Below are 23901 nucleotides of genomic sequence, written 5' to 3'. Positions count from 1 at the left end.
CTATGTTTCCGCCCTTATCGGCTTCTTTTATGACCAGCTCTGAATTATTGGACAAGGTTTTAAGTGCCAGATATTCTGATTTTGTGAGGTTATATCTATATTGTTTGTGATGTTCATTAAGTAGATCCTCCAAGATGTAGAGGTCCTGTGTGACTGCCCTGTGAAAATCATCTATCATATTGTCAGATTGAAAATTCGGGACATACACAGATTTCAATTTAAGTCCACTGCCTACATTCAAGTCAGTTTCCACACCTAAATGATTAAGTGTGTCGGACATAGTCAGGGAGTTGTCCTTTATGGATAAGAGTGTATGCGTGTTCTGAACATCTCTGATAGTTTTATTGCTTGGTACTACTGTTGAGTTCACAGGTATACTAGAAGCCGGATTTTCAGCAAAGAATTTTTTTAATTTTGCTTTTCTCACAAATTTAAAAACAACCACATGTATGTTAACAAAATCTGGTCTAGAAGTAGGGCAGAAACCCAGCCCTTTAGTTAAGACTTCTTTGTCATTAGCAGTGAGATCAACATTTGATAAATAGACAATATTGACATTGCTGGCACATGCAGTTACATTGTCACTAATCTGGAATTCATTATTCATAGTCTGACCTAGTGCGATGCATTGCGAGCCACTGATATGGTATTTGTGGCTCCTTCTATGGTGCCCGTTCCGCCTCCCCCCCCTTCTGGTTTTTTTTGGGGCGTCTCGCTTGTATATGTTCCTGGAACCTATGCGGAAACGGTTCATTTCGTCTAAAAAAGACGAAGAAGTGCCTGAATCCAAGTTTGGTGCTACAGTTAGTAGTCCTGTTTCTGTAGTAATACTACATTATTTTCCATTTATATTAATGGTATTGTGGAATACTTGACATGTCCCCGTCCTTATGTTTGCGGATGATACGCTTATACTTTCCCGTACACCGAGCGGCCTCCAAAAGGCTGTTAATGCATTTGGTGATTACTGTGATAGTCGGGGCCTTGAGCTGAACACAACAAAGACAAAATTTATGTGTTTGAACCGACAGTCTACATTTAAAGGTGTAATCAAGTATAAGGGTACCCCCCTCGAGGAAGTGAAAGCTTTTTCCTATTTAGGAATAATACTTCAGAACAATATGGAATGGAAATCGCATATTAATAATGCAATACTAAAGTTTAGCCAGTTATCAGGTGCGGTGGCCATGAAACACAAAGCCTCCTTGACAAAGCCTATAAATTGTGCTCTTGAAATTTACAACATGAAGGTCTTGAGCGCATGTTTGTTTGGCTCTGAACTCTGGGGCCTATCAAATCTGGCGGACTTGGTTGTAGCGGAAAATAAATTTTTGCGAGGGTTAATAATGGTACCGCAAAGTACCCCTATAATTCCATTGAAGCTGGACTTGGGTAGGAAAAGCATTGAGGATATTGCCCGATTACGGCCATTGTTGTATTGGAGGCGTCTGATGGTGACCCCTGAGCTGGCTCACTACACCGATGCATTGTTAGATGTTGTTAAGTTTGATCAGTTCCACTGTATTGTTTGGCTGAAAGATCTGCGGGGCCTACTGGCAAAACTAAATTTGGACCATCTTTGGGGAAACAGGGATTTGAGTTGTTTTCCGACAAAAGCAAAACTGAAAGAAATGTACTGGGAGATGGTGTATTCTACAATTTACTGCTCTGGGAAAATAGCCAAACTGTCAGCTCGGTTTCTGAATATTAAAATGGTACCAGTATGTGAAACCTATTGGGACATAATTGAAAGCCCACGTGACAGGAAGCTATATTTTCAATTCTGAGTAGGAACACTGCCAGTAAATGCTTTTAAGAAACACTGGATCCCACCGTGGGATGAGCATTGCAACTTCTGTAAAGATCAAACGGAGCATATCTCCCACTTGTTGTTTTGTTGCCCCTTATATACCAACCCACGCCGGAAATGGCTACGCCCAGTTTGTCTAAATATTGGCACTCGCAGCCAATCGACTGCACTTAGAATACTAGAATCTGACTGTTCCCCGCTTTTTGTAACTGCTGTAGCAAAATTTCTTGGTTGGGCATGGGTAATTCGCACTCGCACTTTGGTAGTTAATGAGATAAACTGAAATTGTTTTAATAGAAGTTTATGAAATAAGCAAGTATTTTATCTGTGTAGTTTTTTCGACTGTCAAATGTTTAATAATGTATTTTAATATAAATTTTTAGACGTAGTATTTATTTGTATAGTGATTAGGGAGGAAATGCTTTTATGACAATTGTCGAATAAAAGCTTTGAAATTGATAATACTACTCTCACTTTGGACACTGGAGATATCTAACTCACTAGTAGAAGCTGTCATAATCGGTGGTTTATTAGTCACATTTTTGGCAATCTGCTTTGGCTTAACCACATCAAATTTTTTTGCAAAAGTAAAAACTCCTCCATTTCTATAATCTGTTTCATCTCGTTTGAACTTCCTCATTTTTTTGTACTTAATGTATAACTGATAACCTGCAATGATGAAAATACCACTACATTTTCTTATTTTCTTTTCTTTTCTTTTCTCTTTCCTCTGAGTGGGATGTATGGATGAGGAAAGCTATGCACTTTAGTGGAGATCTCGTGAGTGAGCTTATGCTTACCAGGAATTCCTTTGTGAATTTCGGCCAGATGTAAGTTAAATTCAGGCATAACCTCACGTTTTTTGCCAAAATGACATTTGTGAATAGGTCCTGCAGTTTGTAAAAAAAAGTTCAACATCTGAAACCCATAGAAGTAGTCTGAAGAATATGTACAGGTTTAATGCTTCTGTGGAATTCACAAATATTGGAAACAATAAGCCTCGAAAGCTGCACCATGTTATGTGATGTTTATACAAGTTACTATTTCACCAAAAAGTAACAGTACATGGGGCAACTGCAGTTCACCTGAGCATTTTCACATTTTTTTCTTCATTTGTTCCTCCTCGAGGATAATATTCTGAATTGGAGACACTACTTATTCATTGACCCTATGAAGTTTGGAGGCGTTTGGTTCCTCTCCCCACACTTGAAGGATGCTTTAGGATATTTAATACAGCCTTTCGCCGGAGGATATCTGACCTTTGATTGGATGGAAAAGGGTTGGTTAAGAGTTTGAGAATGCCCGCATGCTGACAAATCTGTGGACATCCACAAACTCACAAGCCAAATCATGCCTTAGTCTGTCATGTCCCACCTACACTGGCTTTAAATAAGTGGTAATTTTATTCGGTTGGTGTGTACATGTATGCAGCAATCAATTCATCTACACCTACTGGGTTTCATTTAGAGGATACCTTCCTAACCAAAGTGCATGGAACTATTTTCGACCATAAACATAGGTTTATGATTGAAAAAGTCTTTGTGAAATAGGTTCTTGGACATTAGGAAGCATGAGCAATTCCTATCACTGTGTTAGAATGTACTGAAGCTGGAAGCTGTCACAAATTCTCTGCTTTGAAGACATTTCAGAGTAAGACGTTACCATTTCAGACTCAGCATGTGAGTGATGCACCACTGTAAAAGGAACCTTTGCCTAGCTCAATTTACCTTCAAACTGTATCTGCCATAACAACTAAAAATAAAAAGAATCACTTGCTGATTGATATTCCTTGAGGCTAGTGGCATAGCTAGCCACTTCGCCGCCCGTGGCGGACCCTGCCACTGCTGCCCGTGGAGGCCATAGGAGCAGGGGGAGGGGGTTGCTGGCGATTTTCCCGCGATTGCCGCCCAGCCCAAACGCACGGAAGGGGCGGGTGTCCGCTACCCCCAAAAACCTGTGCCGCCCGGGGCAGACTGTACCCACTCCTTGCTACGCCACTGCTTGAGGCTGCTTGCAGTTTATCTAACGTTCAGCTTATTTCTGTCGGACCCAGCTTCTTGGCAGGGGGGACAGCGTCCACCCTGTGAAAAGAGTGGGGGGACGCCGTCCACCCGCGTTTACCCCCGACTCGAGCCCTGACCTTGCCACCCCAAAGGTGTTCTATTAACTGGGAAATCATTTTCATCTTTTACTCTCTTATTGGCCCTCTCCTATTCGTTGTTCACTCAACCAAGGCCAAACTTGCATAACGCGTGCCAATGCAACATTTCCAGTAATCAAAGTACAAAAAATAGATGTTTTTTGCCTGCAAAGAAGTGTGAAATTTCTGATTGTCTCCCCCAATGTCTGTAAAGTTTGTTTAGTTTATCTTCGCTCATGTAATGTTGTTATTGTAACTACATTTTCCTTCAATGAATCCTAGCCTGGCTGAACAATACATGCAGAATTGTTTTCTTTGTAACAGTAACATTTGCTGAGTTTCTGTTGCACATTGGCAAACATTTGCAGATGTTTTTTCAACATGTATACCTTTTGTTGAACTTTTCTAAACACAGAGGCACATCGCCAAAGAAAAATACAAACTGTGTGCTGCAAAGTCTATCTTATGCAGAACTGTTTTGTTATTGTTAAAAAGTGTATGTATGTGCTGCATGCATCAAAAATCATGGATGTGATAAAGGAAAAAGAAATCTGCCCTCTTTTGAGAAAGTGATTTAGACTCAAGGCAAATATCTCCCAGAGGCAGAAAATACCAGCCCCTGGGAGACTTAGGGCAACTTTAGAGGCAAATATCTTGGGAGGTTTTGCTCTCAATGCAGCCCCCCACAAAACTCATCAGATAGATTAGTGATGCTCCTGCCAATTCTGGGGCACCACAAAAAAATCCATATGCAAATGTAAGACCTTTGCAGGGGTTTGTGCTGCACTCCTTGCAGGAAGTGAACATGAACCTGAACCTTTAGCCATTTGAGGGCCTCACGCTGCTGTTAAATAATCCCAGGTGCCGTGCCCAATTGGGCACCTTGATAGAAGTGCTTATAGGAGGCTGCTGTCAGAGCCCCAAGGCCCTCACAGCACCTCGGTCACACCCAGCTTTCCTCAGCCAGCACAGCAACATTAATTTAAACTCATGCGGCGGGAGCCAGCAATCTCTTTTCACTCAGACCTAAAGGTGGAAGCGGATCAGATTCCACTGCCTGCCCAGGCCGTAGGTAGGGAGATAGAAGGGCGCGCGCTCAGCACCCCTAATAAGGGCAACATACCCAGCCATGTTCACTTCTGGCCCGTGGATCGAGTGATCTGGTCCCCTTACTTACGCACTTGCCTGAGAGATAGGCTTGAGGAGGGGGCAAAAACATGCACACCTCACCATTAATATTAAAAACACGAAGAGGCAATGACCCCCAGTGACTTAGGGCTAGATGTCGGTAAATCAGATTTACCGATTCATAAATACCGAATTTTACCGATTCGGTATTCATGAATCGGTAAATCTGATGTAGGTAATTATTCGGTAACAAATACCGAAACAATAGGATTCGGTATTTACCGATTCGGTAATTACCGAATCGATATTTGCCATTGATTCCTATGGGCCTTGAGGAATCAATGGCAAATACCGATTCGGTAATTACCGAATCGGTAAAAATACCGAATTGCCAAGGGGGACAGGGTGTCACTTTGACACCCTGTTGCACCCCTGTTTCTGCCCTGTGTGCCATGTGACACACAGACATGCCCTTAGGGCATGTCTGTGTGCCACATGGCACAGGTGTACATGCACAGATGTGCATGTACACAGGAATTCGTTATTTAACATGGAATAGTATTCTATGGTAAATAACGATTCGGTAAGGGCCTGTGGCACTGATTACAGTGCCACCTACATATTGATTTACAGTATTGGTAAATTTACCGATTCGGTATTTTACAGATTCTGTAAATTTACAGAATCAGTAAATTTACCGATTCTGTAAATTAAAGGCCCCCTACATTACAAAACCCAAATACTGGTCGGTAACGGCCGGAATCGGCTGTTACCGACCGGCATTTTGGTCTCCTACATCTGGCCCTAAGTCCTCTTGGGGGGGGGAGGGGGGGATTTTGAAGAATTGTACCTGAGCAATCTCCATTTCATGGCCAGTCTTCCCAGGAATTGAGCTTAGAAAATTGCCAACTCCAGCCCAAAGGGCCAGTCTAGATGATCTTGGGCTCAGGTTGCTCTTAGTGGTGAGCCCTAGCCACTAAGAGAATTTTCTTCAGCCCTCCTTGCCTCCGAAATATACTTTTGATTGGGAGCTGGATTTTCAGTCTCCCTTTGCCAGACTTGTGTTCTGACTGAGCTCCAGGTATTATTTACTCCTTAGGGGGTCATTTTGCATAGCCGATCCGAAGCCAATAAGCAGAACACCCTCTTGACTTTTGGTCATCTTGTGAGTCACCTGTGTGAGCAGAGTCAGTGGCAACCTTCACGTCACCCCCTGCAGGACCAGTCCGCAGAAGTCTCTGGGGACCCCTCCAGAGTCCTCGAGTATGTTAATTCTAACCCTGGGCGATGAACTCAGCTCTGCTTGCGGAGTTTGCGGTGTTTTCTGCACTACGTGTTACGTAAAATGTTTTTTTCTTTGCTCGAGTTCGTCAACGTCAATTTGAGGATCGCAAGAGAGGAAAATCAACCTCCCGGCGAGATTTTTTCTCATTCGCGATTGACAACATCAAGTTGGCAAACATGAGCGTGGAAAATCAATCTCCCGGTGAGATTTCTCAACGCGGGGGTCAGGTTTCTCATTGCCAGTGGTCGCAAATGCTCGTGTTGAGAAACTGACCGTTCGTGTTGAGAAAGCTGCTGCTCAAGTAAAAATCTACTCGAGCGGCAGAAAAGGAAAGCAGGGACCGCTTGCGCTGTGCAAGGTGCAGTTCACAATGATTGCACAGAGCGTACAAGCATCGGCACTGTGCAATCACCATGAACTGCACTTTTCTATCACACTCTGCCGCTTGCAGAGCTCCGCCTAGTGCAACTGAGATTTTTTTTGCACTTCGCTGAGTTCCGCGTAGTGCAACTCCGCGAACCCCGCCCAGGGTTAGTTAATTCCCTCATCATAAGGGGGCAGCACTACTGGTTCTCATCCTAGTCCTGGGTATCATCTGGAGTTAAATCCCTTCTGTCCACTCTTTCAGTAATATCAGGTGCAGTGGCAGCTCCTCCGATAAGGCGGAGGAGCGTCGCCCCACTGCTTTATAGCAGTGAAGTTAAGGAAAAATAATATATTAATAACTTGTGTTATTATCATTTTATTTTGTCCTGATGTCCGACAGCTTTACGGGTGGGGCTGCTCTCATGAGAGGTGCAGGGGGAGTGTTGAGCAAACTGTATGTGCTCATGAATGTTTGGCTGGCCGTCTCGAACCGGCCAAGCATTCATGAGCACTTTGCATGCTCTCCACGCAGGCTGAAGATTAAATGGACCACTTATCAGAAAGTCAACCTATCATGACTGTGACTAGGCTTAAATGTATGTCTACCTGAATTAATTGGGACTTGGTGCGAAAGATTATGTGCCAAAATTCCTTCAAATAAAGACAAGACACCAGATCTCATGTAACCAATCTCTTAACACCTGATCTGGATATCTCAAGCACCGCTGATGTGGGCTGGCACCAACCTTGTGTAGGAATGCAGGCACTAAACAAAGTATGCATTTGCAAAGATGAGGACCTCCATCTTGTCCGAGTTCAGCTTCAGACGGCTGATCTTCATCCAGTCGGCGACGGCCTTCATTCCTTCGTGGAGGTTGGCCTTGGCGTTGATGGGGTCCTTGGTGAGGGAGAGGATCAGTTGAGTGTCATCGGCGTAGGAGATTATGTTGAGGTTCTGCTGTCGGGCGACGTGTGCGAGCGGGGCCATGTAAATGTTGAACAGTGTCGGGCTGAGTGAGGATCCCTGGGGTACGCCGCAGATGATCTTGGAGGCTTTGGAATGGAATGGGGGAGGCGGATGCTCTGGGTGTCAGACTCAATATAAATTCCTGTTACACAGGAACAGAGATGCTAGTTCTCAAATCCACCCAAAACAGCAACTCAGAGCTTGAGGTCACAAGTCTCTAGAGAGGTTATTCTAGGGGAAGGGGGATATTGGATAAAATAACAAAAGAGAGAGAGAGAAGAGGCTGTCCTGATGGGTTTCTTCGGTAGTCCGTCCAGCAGACTTCTATTTGGTCAAGAAAACCTGTGGTGGAAGAGTTAAACCAACATGAATTTCTTGCTACACTACGCTACTCTACTTCTTGTATCTATTTGCACCTTACCCTTACCCTAAGACTTCCAGGACTCTGCTTCTCTTCTATTTTCTTTCCTTTGGACACCTTCTATATATGTGTGTGGTCCTAGGTTGAGACGTCTGTCTGTAATTTTAGAAATACACCTTAGTCAAATATCCTTCTTTTATTTCCCTAAACACCTCCCTATTGTATCTCATTACTTTCTTTGTTCCTTGTAAATGCTTTCTCTTATACTCTATGCTCTCTGTTTAATTCTTGCTGTATTCTTGTCTTGTACACCTGCAATATATATATGTGGAGACGAAGCCCTTACCTCGCTGCAGCCACGTCCGAGCGTGGGGGTTCTGACCCCCGCACCCGGTCACTTAACGTCCCGGACACCCAGGACTCCATCTCTCTTTTTCCCCCTGCAGGTATCAACACCGACAACAGACCCCGGAGGACCGGAAGTGGCCGCCCGCGAAGCCCGGAAGTGACGACACGGAAGCCGCCACCTCTGACCCCGGAAGTGCTGCTACGGCGTCCAACCCGGAAGGTAGAAAAACCCACGGCCAAGGAGGAGAAGCGTTCGAAGCAGCCGACTCGTGGCAGGAGACAGCGGAAAGCGAAGAACCCCCGACAGAGAGTGGAGCAGTGCGGCGAGAGCGAAGCGAGGACGAGGAGGAGGAGGACGTCTGGACGGAAGACTGGTGGCGTCCTCAGGAGGTGGTTGGAGAGCGGCCGCAACTCGGACGAGAGTTGCGGCGGGGAACGTGAGTACCTTCCATCCTTTTCTCAGTGCCCCCTCCCTGTAAATAGTTGTAGATATCGTACGTAAAGCAGCACGAGCACCGAGCACTGTATATTGCCCCTTTTTGCACTGGCACTGTAAAGAGTCCGAGCACCGTCTCCGGCACCCAACACCCCTCTTTTCCTCCCCTCTCTTACTTGCCTTGTCCTGCGTACCCGTCCTTCCCCTCCTCACTGGATAATTTCATTCCCTCACGTCCTGGTGTGGGTGGCAGTACTCCAAGTCCATTACTAGTCGGACTAACGCCCGTACACTTCTCTCCTTTCTTGAAGCCTCCGAGGAGTCCCAGTGCCCTACGTGGGAGAAGACAGTACACGCCCGGAGGAGAAGACCCGACCTACAGCGACCGCTCGGCCCGGGTTGTCCATCCTAAGATCCACCCTACAAACCCGCCGGAACCTGGAAAGCACCCCACCTTCCCTTCAGACTTTGTTCACCCCTTCTAATAAAATCACTGCTGAGCATAGCTCATTATATCCGGCCTCCAAGCCTGTTATTCCGGTCCGCACAACCCACACGTCCACAATATATCACATACTTTATTTGAGGCTTATTTCCTTATTAACTCTCTATTTATTTTCTTTACTAACTGCAACTCACTTGTTGTGTTTTTCTTTTGATATCGTTGTCTATTGGTAATGTAATTCTCTTTTATTTCGTTTCAGGGCTGGCCTGTGAATTCGGTTCTTTAGACGCCCTAGTTGAAGATGGCCTACAACCTTGGTAAGTATAATTCTCTTCACTTATGGCTGTGGATGTTGTAAGGTCAAATCGTTTTCTGAAGGCGTGAATAGTTCTTTCTGTTTTTTCCACATTTAGAATTACTTTCTATGCATTCTCTGACAGGACAATTATACGGTGATTAATATCAACTGGTATTCACTGGCAACTGTTTAGACTGGTATTACTATTAAGCGTTTCTTTTCTCGATATTGTCACTTAGCTTCAGCTTCTGCTCTTCGCTTCCTGTAACTTCTCTGAGGTGCGTCTTAACGCGAACTCGAGTCTCCTCAGAAACTCGAAACCGTTGCTCTCTACGGACTCCTTGCTGCCGCTCACGTGTCTGCACTCGTTCTTTCCGTTTTCCTCGAACTCAAAGACTGGATTACTCTAAATATTGGTTATGACTTGAAATTACTGGGACACTGAGATTACGCTACCGGACTCGGTCAGATCCTCGGTGAAGTGCGCGGTTCGTCAGCAGCGCGCGCCTCACCAGGATTCAGTAGCGCGAGCAGCAAGACTAGAATGTCAACAATGACTCGAATCTGGCGGCCTATTCAGGCGCCATCTTCGAGTCAGTTCCGACCAGCCCATTTGAATGACGCAGGTCTTGTTATTTCTGAGTTCTCCCTGTACTATTGCCCCAATTTGCAATCGTGGAGTCCTGACAGTACCCTCCAACAAGGTAGACTCTCCCTTCCGAGGCTTGGTTGGGAATCGTCGATGAAAAACCTTAATCAGTCTTGGAGCATGTACATCTTCTTCTCGTTCCTAAGATCTTTCCTCAGGCCCATAACCTTTCCAGTCCACCAGATAATATAGCCTTCCTCTTAATCTTTTTGAGTCGAGAATTTCTTTGACTTCGAACTCCGTACCTGTCTCGAATTGCAGAGGTCTAGGTGGTGAATCTTTTCGCAAATTCTCTGGGGCCTTTTTTAACAAGGATATGTGAAAAACTGGATGGACCTTCAACTTAGATGGCAGCTGGAGTCGATAAGTCACCGGGTTTACTTTTTCTTCTACTCGGTACGGGCCAATAAACCTCGGTTGAAATTTTCGATTTCCCTTGAGCCTCAGATTCTTGGTACTTAACCAAACCTTGTCCCCTATTTCCAACAGAGGCCCTACACGTCTCTTCTTGTCTGCATAAACTTTATATTTTTCCTTAGCCTTTTGGAGATTCTCAATTGCACTCTTATGTACTTGTTCTAATTGTGTAACTATCTCCTCTACCGCTGGGACTGAGATTTCAACTTGTCTAAGGGTTGAATTTGGTTGTCTGCCATAATTCATAAAGAACGGGGAAAATCCAGTGGACACATTTTTTGCATTGTTGTGAGCAAACTCTGCAGCCCATAGATAGTCCGACCAATTACCTTCCTGTTTCAAAAGAAACAATCTCAGGTACTGTTCGAGTTCTTGATTCACCCTCTCGGTTTGACCATCAGTCTCTGGATGATAACTGGTGGAAAACCGAACTTCAGTGCCCAACCCTTCCATAAATGATTTCCAAAAATGGGAAATGAACTGTGGGCCCCGGTCAGTTATTACAACCCTAGGGATTCGTGTATCTTTACAATCTGAGCGCTGAAATGAGCCGCCAACTGTTTAGCCGTTGGCACTCCTTTCAGGGCGGTGAAATGGGCCATTTTAGAAAAGGAATCTACCACAACTAGTATGGTGTTAAAACCCTGACTAAGAGGTAAATCAGTGATGAGGTCCAGTGTGACAGTGTGCCAGGGATAGGGTGGAGTAGGCAAAGGCATAAGTAACCCTTTTGGGGCCTGTCTTTCAGATTTTCCCTGAGCGCATGTCTCGCAAGTTTTAACGTACTGCTCAATATTTTTCGACATTTCGGGCCACCAATAGTGTCGCTGGATCAATTCCTTGGTCTTTGCCTCACCTTTATGTCCAGCTAATTTTGCATCATGACATTCCTTCATAATCTGTTGCTGTAATTCTTTGGTGGGAATATACAGAGCTCCTCGATAGTACGGCAATCGATGATGAATCTCTCCTCCTTCTTTTCTTGCCCAATCTTCCATGGCCTTTTCATTCATTGCTTCCGAGATGCCTTTTTCCAAGTTAACTGAAGTGATTGCTCCGATAATTCTTTCACTTGGGATAATTGACTGGTCTCTTATCGGCGTCTTGTGATTCTCAGTGTCAATTCTGGATAAGGCGTCTGCTTTTCCATTCTGGGCTCCAGGTCGGTAGGTGATGACAAAGTCGTATTCAGCAAAATACAGTGACCATCGTAATTGTCTTGGGGTCAACGTTCTAGCTGTTTTCAGAAATTTCAAATTTCTATGATCCGTGTACACTGTGACTTGATGCTGTGCTCCCATCAGATGATGCCTCCAATCCTTGAATGTGTCTTTTATCGCCAATAACTCTTTCTCAGTGATCGTATAGTTAACTTCGGCCGGGTTCCATTTCCTGGATCTATAAGCCACTGGATGTAATTGCCCAGTTAACTTACTTCGCTGAGATAAGACCCCTCCAACTGCCTGATCGGACGCATCAGTCTCCACGTAAAAAGGTTCAGCTGGGTCTGCATGTTGTAGAATTGGTGCCGAAGTGAAACTTTCCTTCAGGGATTGAAAGGCTTCTTCTGCCGTAGTGGTCCATTCAAATTTGATTCCTTTCTTTAACAGTCGAGTGAGTGGCAAAATCTTATGCGAAAACTCACTAATGAATCTCCGGTAGAAATTGGCAAACCCAATAAAACTTTGCACCTCCTTGACACTCTCTGGGGACTTCCAGTTTGTTACTGCTTCGATTTTCTTTTGGTCCATTAGTATTCCCGTGGGGGAAATTACAAAACCCAGAAATTCGACTTGGGATACACTGAAAGCACATTTTTCTAGTTTGACGAACAGTTTGTTTTCTCTTAGTTTTTGCAAGACCCCTCTAACCTGAACCTGATGATTTTCTACATCCTCCGAGTATATAAGAATGTCGTCGATGTACACGATGGCACACTGATCGATTAATTCCTTCAGCACATCGTTTATGAAGTGCTGAAAGGCTGCAGGTGCGTTACATAAACCATAGGGCATAACCTGATATTCGAACAGGCCGAATCTCGTCCTAAAAGCCGTCTTCCATTCATCTCCCTCTTTCATCCTTACCAGATGATAGGCTCCTCTCAAATCCAATTTTGTGTAGATTTTTGCTCCATTTACTTGATCTAGTAGAACTGATATCAGTGGTAATGGATAACGTTTTTTCTTTGTGATTTTATTAATCGCTCTGTAGTCGATGCAAGTCCTCAGATCTCCTTCCTTCTTAGGCACAAAAAATAGAGGCGAGGAGACTGGGGACTGTGAGGGACGGATGAAACCATTCGCTAAGTATTTATCCAAATATTCTCTTAGATGACGATGTTCTTTCTCTGTACGAGCATATACTCGACTACAAGGCAAGTTTGAACCCGGTTCCAACTCAATCTTACAATCATAAGGGCGGTGTGGTGGTAGTTGTTCCGCCTCCACTTCATTGACGACATCTTCAAACTCTTGGTATTCCTCTGGTACTTCTTGTACCTGGATCGCACAGATAGTCCTTCCGATTTGACATAACAGGTGTGCAGGATTTTCCTCTGGTTCTATTTTTAAATTCCCAAAACAATTTTCCAAACAGTAACTCGACTCCATTTCTACTGTTCTTGTACTCCAGTTAATGCTCGGATTATGTTCGGTGAGCCAGGGAAGTCCTAGAATTAATTGAAATTGGGGGGCATCAATTAAATTAAACTGGATCTTCTCTTCATGTCCCTCATTTGAGATAAACTGTATCAACTCTGTGTGGCTGACTATCGGACCCGAAGATAAATTGGTGCCATCCACTGCTCTAACGGGTTCACTTCTTGATTTCTGGATGGCCTTGATTCCCACTCTACTCGCAAATTTCAGATCGCAAAAATTTCCGGTGGCTCCTGAGTCAATCATTACAGAGACTTCCATCAGCGTTACTTGTCGGAACCTGATTTCCATGGATAGGATTAAATGGGGAGCCGCTGATTGCAGGGTATTTGCCACTCTATGTTCTCCTGGAGTTTGGTCCAAAATCGCATCCACCTGTCCAACTCCTCCAACAGATGGTGCTGTTAGTTTTCCTTCGGCTTGAAGTTCACTTTGCGTTTCTTCGGACAATTTCTTACAAAATGGCCTCCGGATCCACAGTACATACAAAGATTGCTGACTCTTCGTTTTTCCTTCTCCTCTTTAGAGAGAGGACCCCGGATTGTTCCAATCTGCATAGGTTCTACGCCCTGCGGTACTTCATAACTCCGTCCACCTTCCGATCTGACTCGATCGAATCTTGGCACCACAGCTCTGTAATCTTTCTTCTTTTCTCCTTTTCTTTCCCCTTGACGAAAATCGATTTCTAAGACCAAGTCTACTAGTGTGGAGATTTCTGTGGGTCTGTTTGGTATTCCAGCCAAAACATCTTTCAATTCGTCCTTCAATCCACGGTAAAATACTGCTGCCCTCTTACTCTCTGGCCAGTTGGTCTCCACCACAAGCTTGTTGAATTGAGCTAAATACGAGACCACATCACGATTTCCCTGTTTCAAATCAAGCAGCTCATTGTCGACAGCTTGGGATATTTGCCGTCTATCAAATATGCGAAGAAACTCTTCCTTAAAGTTCTCGTAATTCCGAAATATTGGATCGTTCTTCGTTATCAAAGGCAAAGACCAAGAAGCTGCATCCCCACTTAAATATGACAACACAAATGCTACTCGAGACTGCGCATCAGGGAAAATGGAAGGGCGACACAGGAAATGCAACGAGCATTGGGTGATGAATATCTGAGCCTTTTGTGGATCTCCACTAAAGCGTTCTGGAGCTGCTAAAGGAATGACGGGTGATAAGGAGTGAATCACTTGATTTGTTGTTCTACTTGTCCCTTCTAATAATGGGGTTTGAGTACCTGAACTAGGACCAAAGGGTTGTCTAACCCTTTGTGCCAATTCTGCGGTCTCTTTTCTTGAGTTCACTATTTCCATTCTAAGGTTCTGATTCTCCTCCCGGACTGCACTCAACTCCTTTTGTATGGTATCTAAAATGGTTCCTAAACCTTGCAAATCTATTCCCTCTGTTCAGGTGTAAAATGCAACTTGGGCACTTCACTCTGTCAGACTCAATATAAATTCCTGTTACACAGGAACAGAGATGCTAGTTCCCAAATCCACCCAAAACAGCAACTCAGAGCTTGAGGTCACAAGTCTCTAGAGAGGCTATTCTAGGGGAAGGGGGATATTGGATAAAATAACAAAAGAGAGAGAGAGAAGAGGCTGTCCTGATGGGTTTCTTCGGTAATCCGTCCAGCAGACTTCTATTTGGTCAAGAAAACCTGTGGGGGAAGAGTTAAACCAACATGAATTTCTTGCTACACTACGCTACTCTACTTCTTGTATCTATTTGCACCTTACCCTTACCCTAAGACTTCCAGGACTCTGCTTCTCTTCTATTTTCTTTCCTTTGGACACCTTCTATATATGTGTGTGGTCCTGGGTTGAGACGTCTGTCTGTAATTTTAGAAATACACCTTAGTCAAATATCCTTCTTTTATTTCCCTAAACACCTCCCTATTGTATCTCACTTACTTTCTTTGTTCCTTGTAAATGCTTTCTCTTATACTCTATGCTCTCTGTTTAATTCTTGCTGTATTCTTGTCTTGTACACCTGCAATATATATATTACATACTTTATTTGAGGCTTATTTCCTTATTAACTCTCTATTTATTTTCTTTACTAACTGCAACTCACTTGTTGTGTTTTTCTTTTGATATCGTTGTCTATTGGTAATGTAATTCTCTTTATTTCGTTTCAGGGCTGGCCTGTGAATTCGGTTCTTTAGACGCCCTAGTTGAAGATGGCCTACAACCTTGGTAAGTATAATTCTCTTCACTTATGGCTGTGGATGTTGTAAGGTCAAATCGTTTTCTGAAGGCGTGAATAGTTCTTTCTGTTTTTTCCACATTTAGAATTACTTTCTATGCATTCTCTGACAGGACAATTATACGGTGATTAATATCAACTGGTATTCACTGGCAACTGTTTAGACTGGTATTACTATTAAGCGTTTCTTTTCTCGATATTGTCACTTAGCTTCAGCTTCTGCTCTTCACTTCCTGTAACTTCTCTGAGGTGCGTCTTAACGCGAACTCGAGTCTCCTCAGAAACTCGAAACCGTTGCTCTCTACGGACTCCTTGCTGCCGCTCACGTGTCTGCACTCGTTCTTTCCGTTTTCCTCGAACTCAAAGACTGGATTACTCTAAATATCGGTTATGACTTGAAATTACTGGGACACTGAGATTACGCTACCGGACTCGGTCAGATCCTCGGTGAAGTGCGCGGTTCGTCAGCAGCGCGCGCCTCACCAGGATTCAGTAGCGCAAGCAGCAAGACTAGAATGTCAACAATGACTCGAATCTGGCGGCCTATTCAGGCGCCATCTTCGAGTCAGTTCCGACCAGCCCATTTGAATGATGCAGGTCTTGTTATTTCTGAGTTCTCCCTGTACTATTGCCCCAATTTGCAATCGTGGAGTCCTGACACTGGGTTCTGCCGGAGAGGAAGGAGGTGGTCCATTCCAGAGCCTTGTCTCAGATCCCTGCGGCGTGAAGGCGTGCGCGTAGAGTGCGGTGGCAGATGGTGTTGAAGGCGGCGTGGATCTGGATGTGCCTGTGTTCTGTGGTGCTGAGCTCGTCGTCGGTGCTAGTCAATACCCTGATGCTGTTCTTGTGGACGATGGCGATTCCTCCTCTGAATCTGTTGGTACAGTCTCTGTGGGTGATCTTGTAGATGTCAGGTGCGGAGGTGTTGTTCAACCAGGTCTCTGTCAGGAAGGCGACGTCTCGGGATGTTGTGTTGAGCAGGTCCCAGAGCTCGACGGCGTGTTTGCGTGCGGAGCAGGTTTTCAATTGTATTCATCGGAGGTGGTTGAGGTCTTTCTTGGCGGGTGGTTCGTCGGCTCTGAGGCTGGTGTAGCTGCAGTTCCAGCAGGTGAAGGGACCGTGTGTGCATTGAGGGGTGGCCTTGATGCAGGTGCGGGTCCATCCCGAGTTGAGAGCGTGCATAGTGCTGGCGTCATAGTGGTGGCGGTTGTCATGGCGAGTGCGGGGCCCGGGGTTCCGGTGCTGGGCGCGGTTCAGGCACGGACGGGCGCAGGCGGGCAGGCCTTAGGTGCGCCTCTGGTGCGCCAGCAGCGCGGACGAGCAGCAGCTAGCATTTATGGGGAGGTGGGAGGGAGGAGCAGCTGGGAGGCGGGAGGCAGGGGCAGCGAGTGGGCAGTCAGGGCGGCGGGGGTGCAGGGGACACAGCGGCGGGGGCGGTGAGGGACGATGAAGGGAACAGAAGGCAAAAAGGCACAAAAACAAGGGAACACGAGTGTCACAGAAGGCAAGAGGGCACAGAAATGCAGGGGAAAAATGAGTGGCACAGAAGGCAAAAAAGGCACAGAAATACAGGAAAAACGAGTGTCACAGAAGGCAAGAGGGCACAGACATACAGGAAAAACACCAGTGGCACAGAAGGCAAAAAGGGCACAAGAATACTGGGGCAGCTGAGAAACAAGGCAAAAACGGGCAGAGAGGCAGCGAGGGGAACAGAAGGGAAAACCGGGCAGAGAGACACGGGGCAGCAAGGGATACAGGAGGAAAAACCGGGCAGAGACACCGGGACAGCGAGAGGTAGAGAAGAAGAAACCGGACAGAGACACGAGGGCAGCGAGGGGTACAGAAGGGAAAACCGGGCTGAGAGACACGGGGACAGAGAGGGGAACAGAGAGAGGAAAACGGGCACGGACCACGAACAGGCAGTGGGGGAAGACAGAACAACAGCAGTCACAGACAGAACAATGAAGTACAGGCAATACAATAAAACAATAAAGCGGAAGATTAACAAACCTGCGGCCTGCCACTGGCCACCAGGGATGAGGTGCAGGTGGTAGCCTGCGGGTGGTGGAGGGCCTCGAACTTCCTCAGCAGCGGCAGCTGGGGCAGGGACACATAGGCGGTGCTGTGTGGAGGGGGAGCGACCTACCTGGTGGGGTCAAGGGTCGCTCTCCTCACTGCGCAGCGGCCGGCCTATGTGGGGAGGTGGGAGGGAGGAGCAGATGGGAGGCGGGGGCAGCGAATGGGCAATGGGCAGTCAGGGGGGGCGGGCCGCAGGGGACGCAGCGGCGGGGCGGTGAGGGACGATGAAGGGAACAGAAGGCAGAAAGGGCACAAGATCGAAGGAAAACGAGTGTCACAGAAGGCAAGAGGTCACGAAATACAGGGAACAAACGAATGTCACAGAAGGCAAGAGGGCACAGAAATACAGGGAAAAAACGAGTTACACAGAAGGCAAGAGGGCACAGAAACACAGGAAAAACGAGTGTCACAGAGGCAAGAGGGCACAGAAACACAGGAAAAACTAGTGTCACAACTGCAAGAGGGCACAGAAACACAGGGAAAAAACGAGTGTCACAGAAGGCAAGCGGCCTATTAGACATGTAGTCACATATCTTAAAGGAGGATTTTACACACACCAGATTCATTATACACGTTGTATATTTCCACTGAGGTAATTGTTTTTAAAGATGACTTACAACGCTCAGCAAATTAACCTCTTCACTGTTAGAAAAGTGGTTAGGTACCATAGTGGAGATTAATGACATGCAATGGTTATATTGGGCACGCTGTTGATTTCCGTTGAGGAAATTTCCTTTATAAAGCCCTGTTCACTAACCTTTTGAGGGCATCACAGTTTTTGGACAGCGAAGTAATTTTTTTGTCCGTAGTTGAGGGGCTTGCTTGTAAGGGACGTTCGGAGGAGAATCTGCCTGACAGAGAGGAGAAGGAAGGGAGGGGTCTGAGGAGATAAGAAAGAGCACAGAGGTAGTATGAAGACAGTGGGGTTGTGGGTGCTACAGAGGGGTTGGAAGGATAAGAAGATACAAGAGGATGCAAAGGATGCAGGATATAGTCTTCCTGACACCAAGGCTGGGAAAATCTTAATTCACTGTCTTTTTGTATGGTTCCAAATATTAGCTTTGTCCTCCAGGCCATGTTTTCTAGGTGTTTTTATTTATACTTAACCTATACAACGCCTTTAGCAATCTGGTGAGTTCAATAGTGTCATTTTTCTGTTGATTCTCTAAGTTGGAATCTCGTTATCCTAGAGTTGTAGGTGTGGTTGCTTGTCCTAGTTTTCCCTTCAGTCCTGCATTCCCCATGTACAGTTGCTGGGAACTATCAGGGGTTATTAGAGACAGTCTTTTCGTTGCCTGCACAGTTTGTGATTTGGTTATCAAGCAATCTTTTTTAAAGGATTATTCCAATCTATAAAAATGGCTCCCATCCTACTTTTGCCCCATAAGCCTCATTGACAACTTGCAGAAACTATTTAGTTGAATTCTACTGACTCGACCGCAAGCTTAGATGGAGGACACAGGAGTGCTTATTCCTCTTCAAGCTGGGTTCAGAGCAGGGACTAGCACTATCGACCAAGTCATCCAATTGCAATTAGTACATTGGAAATATGTCACGCTGAGTGGTGACAAACTATACATAATTATTGTGGACATTCAGTCAGCATTTGATCCTGTCCCTGGGGTTGCCCTTTGGGAGGTTTTGACCAACATGGGTGTCCTGAAATACTTCATCAATGTCATCAGTAGGCTTCATATGAGTAATTATGCTCAGCATAGCTGTGGCTCCTCTGGAGAGTTGACAGACCCAATTCCAGTGTTTTGAGGTGTAAAACAAGGGTGTGTTTTAGCCTTCTACTTATTACCCGGTTCTTCTGATTCATTAATGATTTGGAGGCCAATCTGGAGCGATGTAAGCTCAATATCCTGAGTCTGGCTAGTAGGAAGGTCCCAGCACTCCTGTTCGTGGAAGACAACTTGCTGATATTGAAGTCCCCCATGGGTATTCAAAATCTGCTCAATAAGTTAAGTGTCTTCTACAGGCATAGAGGACTGGAGATCAGCCGGAATAAAACCAATTATTCTGTGTTAAATCCTGCCACCGTTCCCGGTCGCACCCAGTTTTTAATGGTGTCCCATTGGAGAGGGTCCACACTTTTGGATATCTGGGTTACACCCTTAATGAGTTAGTTGGGGTGTCTACCCAGAAGTGCAAACTTAAATTGAAGCACTGTACAAGAGGTATCTTGAGTGATCTGTGGGGCTCTCGGTTTCACCTGGTAACCACTGCACTGCAAGTCTGAAATCTGCAAGCACTGGGGGGGTCATTATATTGTGGGGAACTTTGGGGGCACGATAATGTAAATGACATAGAGTTGGTGGAGAATCATTTTTTACGCCTACTCACCAACCTTCCAGTTAGTATTCCACTTGGCCCGCTTCGGTTGGACCTTTGCATTAGGTTTGTCATCACAAAATAAGGCTAAGACCTTTAATGCACTGGAGGAGGATCTGGTCCTCTGCAGAACTAGAATCTTATCAGAGAGGTGTAGATTAAATCGTAACGCTCCCTTGGGCTGCCAGGATCCCTTGGTTGGGGTTTATCAAATGTTGGATAACTGAAATAGGATGTGGGTGCACCCTGAATCTGCTTGTAGTGTGTCCAGGTCCACAGTAAAAATGTTGTACTGAAGTCATGTTGGTGGAGAACTCCACAGGGTCGGGATTCTTGACCTCAAATTTTTGGGAGTTTAAGGATGCTAACTCATAGGGAGAGTATGTGGGTACAATTTAGCCACCAGCCGCTAGAACACTTTATATTAAGTTTCATATATAGATGCTGCAGCTTCAGGTCAGAGATGGCATTGCTCCCTTTCCGAATTGGATATGATCTGCCCAATTTCCCCCGAGGCAAAGGAGTCCATAGATCACATTTTTTTTTCATTTGCCTCCAGTACCAAGCATACAGGGGGGGGTATGGATTGTGCCACTATGGTGCAATTTGAGTGTCTAGGACTTTAGGACTCCATCAAGAATACTTCGATCTAGTCCAGAGCAACCAATTGTATTTGCCGTCTCCCAGTTCCTATTGCGCATTTGGAGACGTAGGCAGAAAAGGGCTGTTCTCCTAGACTAGGCCCAGGGGGTTATTCAACTGAGTGCTGCTGTATGAACTGCATACTGTTTTTAGCATGGATTTGAACTATAGGCATATGTATGTATTTTATATGTTTTACTCTTTTTCACTATGGATGATTGTTTCCCATGTGGTGCTACTTCTTGTCACCCTTTTTGGGTTTCTTAATTATTTATTGAGTAATTTTTACTGTTTTTTATTGTATTGGTGAAATGTGACTTCAGTGCTTTTATGGCAATTTGCCAAAATAAAGACAAATGATGATGATATCCAGAAAAAGGAGGTCAAACCAATTGTTTTTATATCTACACTAATTTTCAACTCCCTGTGGAAGAAGGACAGCCCTCAACCAGTGGAGAATTGCTCAGTCAGTTCCAAAATCCTTCTGTTCCTAGATTACCTGTCATTCATGCCATTCAAAATGTACTCATTAGAGAGTGGAAACATCCTGGTCGAACTCTAGGGCCCAAGTTCATGGAGAGACTTTACCCGTTAGCCAAAGGAGAGAGATAACTTCCCTAGAACTTGACTATCAAATTTAACGGGTTAAACCTTCTGAACTAACTGAAGATGATGTTCTTTCCGACCCGGTTAATAATAAGGTTGAGGGTTCCCTCAAGAGATCTCATGCTTGTCTCAGCCTTTCTCTGAGATCTGAAACTTTTGGAGTCTACAGCTCTCCATCCCTTGTCAAGTATTTTCAGTCACTATCTTCTGCAATCCAGGAAGGAGAGGACTTCTCTCAGTTATTCGGATGCATGGAGATTCAAGACCGCTTTTATCTGACATTACGTTTCATAACTTAAGCGCCACTGGCATGGCATCGACTGTTTCAGCTTGGTACCGCCTACATCTTCATAATTGGAGGGTAGAAGTGTGAAATGTCTTCTTTGAAAGCCCTTTGGGTATTAGATTGTTTGATGAAATATTGGAAGAAGAAACACTCGCAACGTTTTCATCAAAAATAGAGGTCTTTGGATAATATCAAAAAGCGACTCCAGGAGGGAAAATAATATTAATATTGTAACAGATCCCACTTTCAGACAAGAGGTACTTAATACGGCTCTGTCTCAAAGACAACTGACAAGAATAACACTAAGGGGTCGATCAGGATGGCGGACGGAAGAGCCACCGCGGCCCTGGAGTAGGCGGAAAAAGCCTTTTCCGTGTCCGCCTGCCGCGGATACTCCGTCCGCCATATCAGGATAGGAAAACGTGTCAAATTTCCGTCCGCGACGGAAAAGCACGCTCCGCCGGCCAACTACACACGACCACGCGGCGGACGGAACACATCCGGACGCTCCGCCGTACGCACTGACGTCTAAGACCGTCCCCCAAATCAAGATGGCGGAAAACACACATAAAACCGCAGCGGAAAAACAACCTGTCTTAACACGGCGGAATCCCCACAGCGAACATAGGTGACACAGCCGAGATACCCACCGCAAGCTGACCACCACCATGGACCCGGCGCTACACGCTTTCCCGATGCTCTTCGCGATCCACCACGTCCTAGTCATGGCCTACTATGGACGACGACGCAGGTAAGGTACAAACCATTGGCTGTCTGGAGGGGAATACCAGCAAGGGACGTGACGTAGGGAGGGGGAGTGTCATGTTACCGAAACCACTGATGAGAAGCATATACGAATACACATTTGCAGTACGCAAGCAGGAATGGCAACGACAGACCACGAGACTTGATAGACTACCTTTATTGTCCAAAATAGGGGTCAAATCACAGTGTATGCGTGAGCATGGGCAAAGTGGGCACCAGAGCAGGTACAACATAGCAGGCAACGAGAGGGCAGCATGCAGTATCAGAGCATCAACAGGGCATTGTAGAGTACAGAGCAGGTACATCAGAGCAGGTAACGAGAGGGCAGCATGCAGTATCAGAGCATCAACAGGGCATTGTGCAGTACAGAGCAGGTACATCATAGGCAGGTAACGAGAGGGCAGTATGCAGTATCAGAGCATCAACAGGGCATTGTGCAGTACAGAGCAGGTACATCATAGGCAGTAAACGAGAGGGCAGTATGCAGTATCAGAGCATCAACAGGGCATTGTAGAGTACAGAGCAGGTACATCAGAGCAGGTAACGAGAGGGCAGCATGCAGTATCAGAGCATCAACAGGGCATTGTAGAGTACAGAGCAGGTACATCAGAGCAGGTAACGAGAGGGCAGCATGCAGTATCAGAGCATCAACAGGGCATTGTGCAGTACAGAGCAGGTACATCATAGGCAGGTAACGAGAGGGCAGTATGCAGTATCAGAGCATCAACAGGTCATTGTAGAGTACAGAGCAGGTACATCAGAGCAGGTAACGAGAGGGCAGTATGCAGTATCAGAGCATCAACAGGGCATTGTGCAGTACAGAGCAGGTACATCAGAGGCAGCACGTGAGAGGGCCAAAGTGCATCAACAGTCCATTGCACAGAACAGGCCCATCAGAGGCAGCACGTGAGAGGGCCAAAGTGCATCAACAGTCCATTGCACAGAACAGGCCCATCAGAGGCAGCACACACATGGGCCACGGACCCAGACACACTGGCAGCACCAGCAACAGGAGTGTGAGACACAGCCACAGCCCGAGTGACACACACATGGGCCACGGACCCAGACACACTGGCAGAACCAGCAACAGGAGTGTGAGACACAGCCACAGCCCGAGTGACACACACATGGGCCACGGACCCAGACACACTGGCAGCACCAGCAACAGGAGTGTGAGACACAGCCACAGCCCGAGTGACACACACATGGGCCACGGACCCAGACACACTGGCAGCACCAGCAACAGGAGTGTGAGACACAGCCACAGATGTAGTCACTGACACGTGAGCCACTGACCCAGACAGACTGCCAGCACCAGAAACAGGAGTGTGCAACACAGCCACAGATCTTCTAACTGACACGTGAGCCATAGACCCAGATACACTGCCAGGACCTGCAACAGGAGAGGGCACAACTGACACTGTGCCACCATCTGATACATGAGAGTCAACTGCACCAGCGCCACTGGGACAACTGAAATGATGAGCCACAGGGCTGTATGGGCCAGGAGGCAGGGTGGGCCTGGGAGCTGGGGATAGCTCACCTAGAGCCAAATCGGGGTTTGCAGGTGTCAATGGTGTGTGTCTGCGTTTCTTAGGGAGGTGTGAGTGCACCCTGGACAGGACAGGACTGCCAAGTGGTGGGGACTCCAAAGAATCACCACCCAGCATAGGT

At 46.0% G+C, this 23901-nt stretch overlaps 1 protein-coding gene across 1 annotated transcript in view; it reads left to right on the top strand.

Annotated features, from left to right (window-relative positions):
* The window catches only part of LOC144783125 (uncharacterized), a 298992-nt gene that overhangs the window by 12120 nt on the left and 262971 nt on the right, over positions 1-23901 (top strand). The window contains exons 2-4 of the mRNA XM_078662267.1: positions 8504-8842; positions 9546-9603; positions 15448-15505. Coding sequence (XP_078518393.1) covers positions 8504-8842; positions 9546-9558 — 352 coding nt within the window. The 3' untranslated portion in view covers positions 9559-9603; positions 15448-15505. The remainder of the gene's footprint in view (positions 1-8503; positions 8843-9545; positions 9604-15447; positions 15506-23901) is intronic.

This window comes from Lissotriton helveticus, chromosome 9, assembly GCF_964261635.1.
Source record: "Lissotriton helveticus chromosome 9, aLisHel1.1, whole genome shotgun sequence".
Taxonomy (NCBI): Eukaryota; Metazoa; Chordata; class Amphibia; order Caudata; family Salamandridae; genus Lissotriton; species Lissotriton helveticus.
Note: the sequence above shows the minus strand (reverse complement) of the source record. Positions and strands in the feature narration are given on the sequence as shown.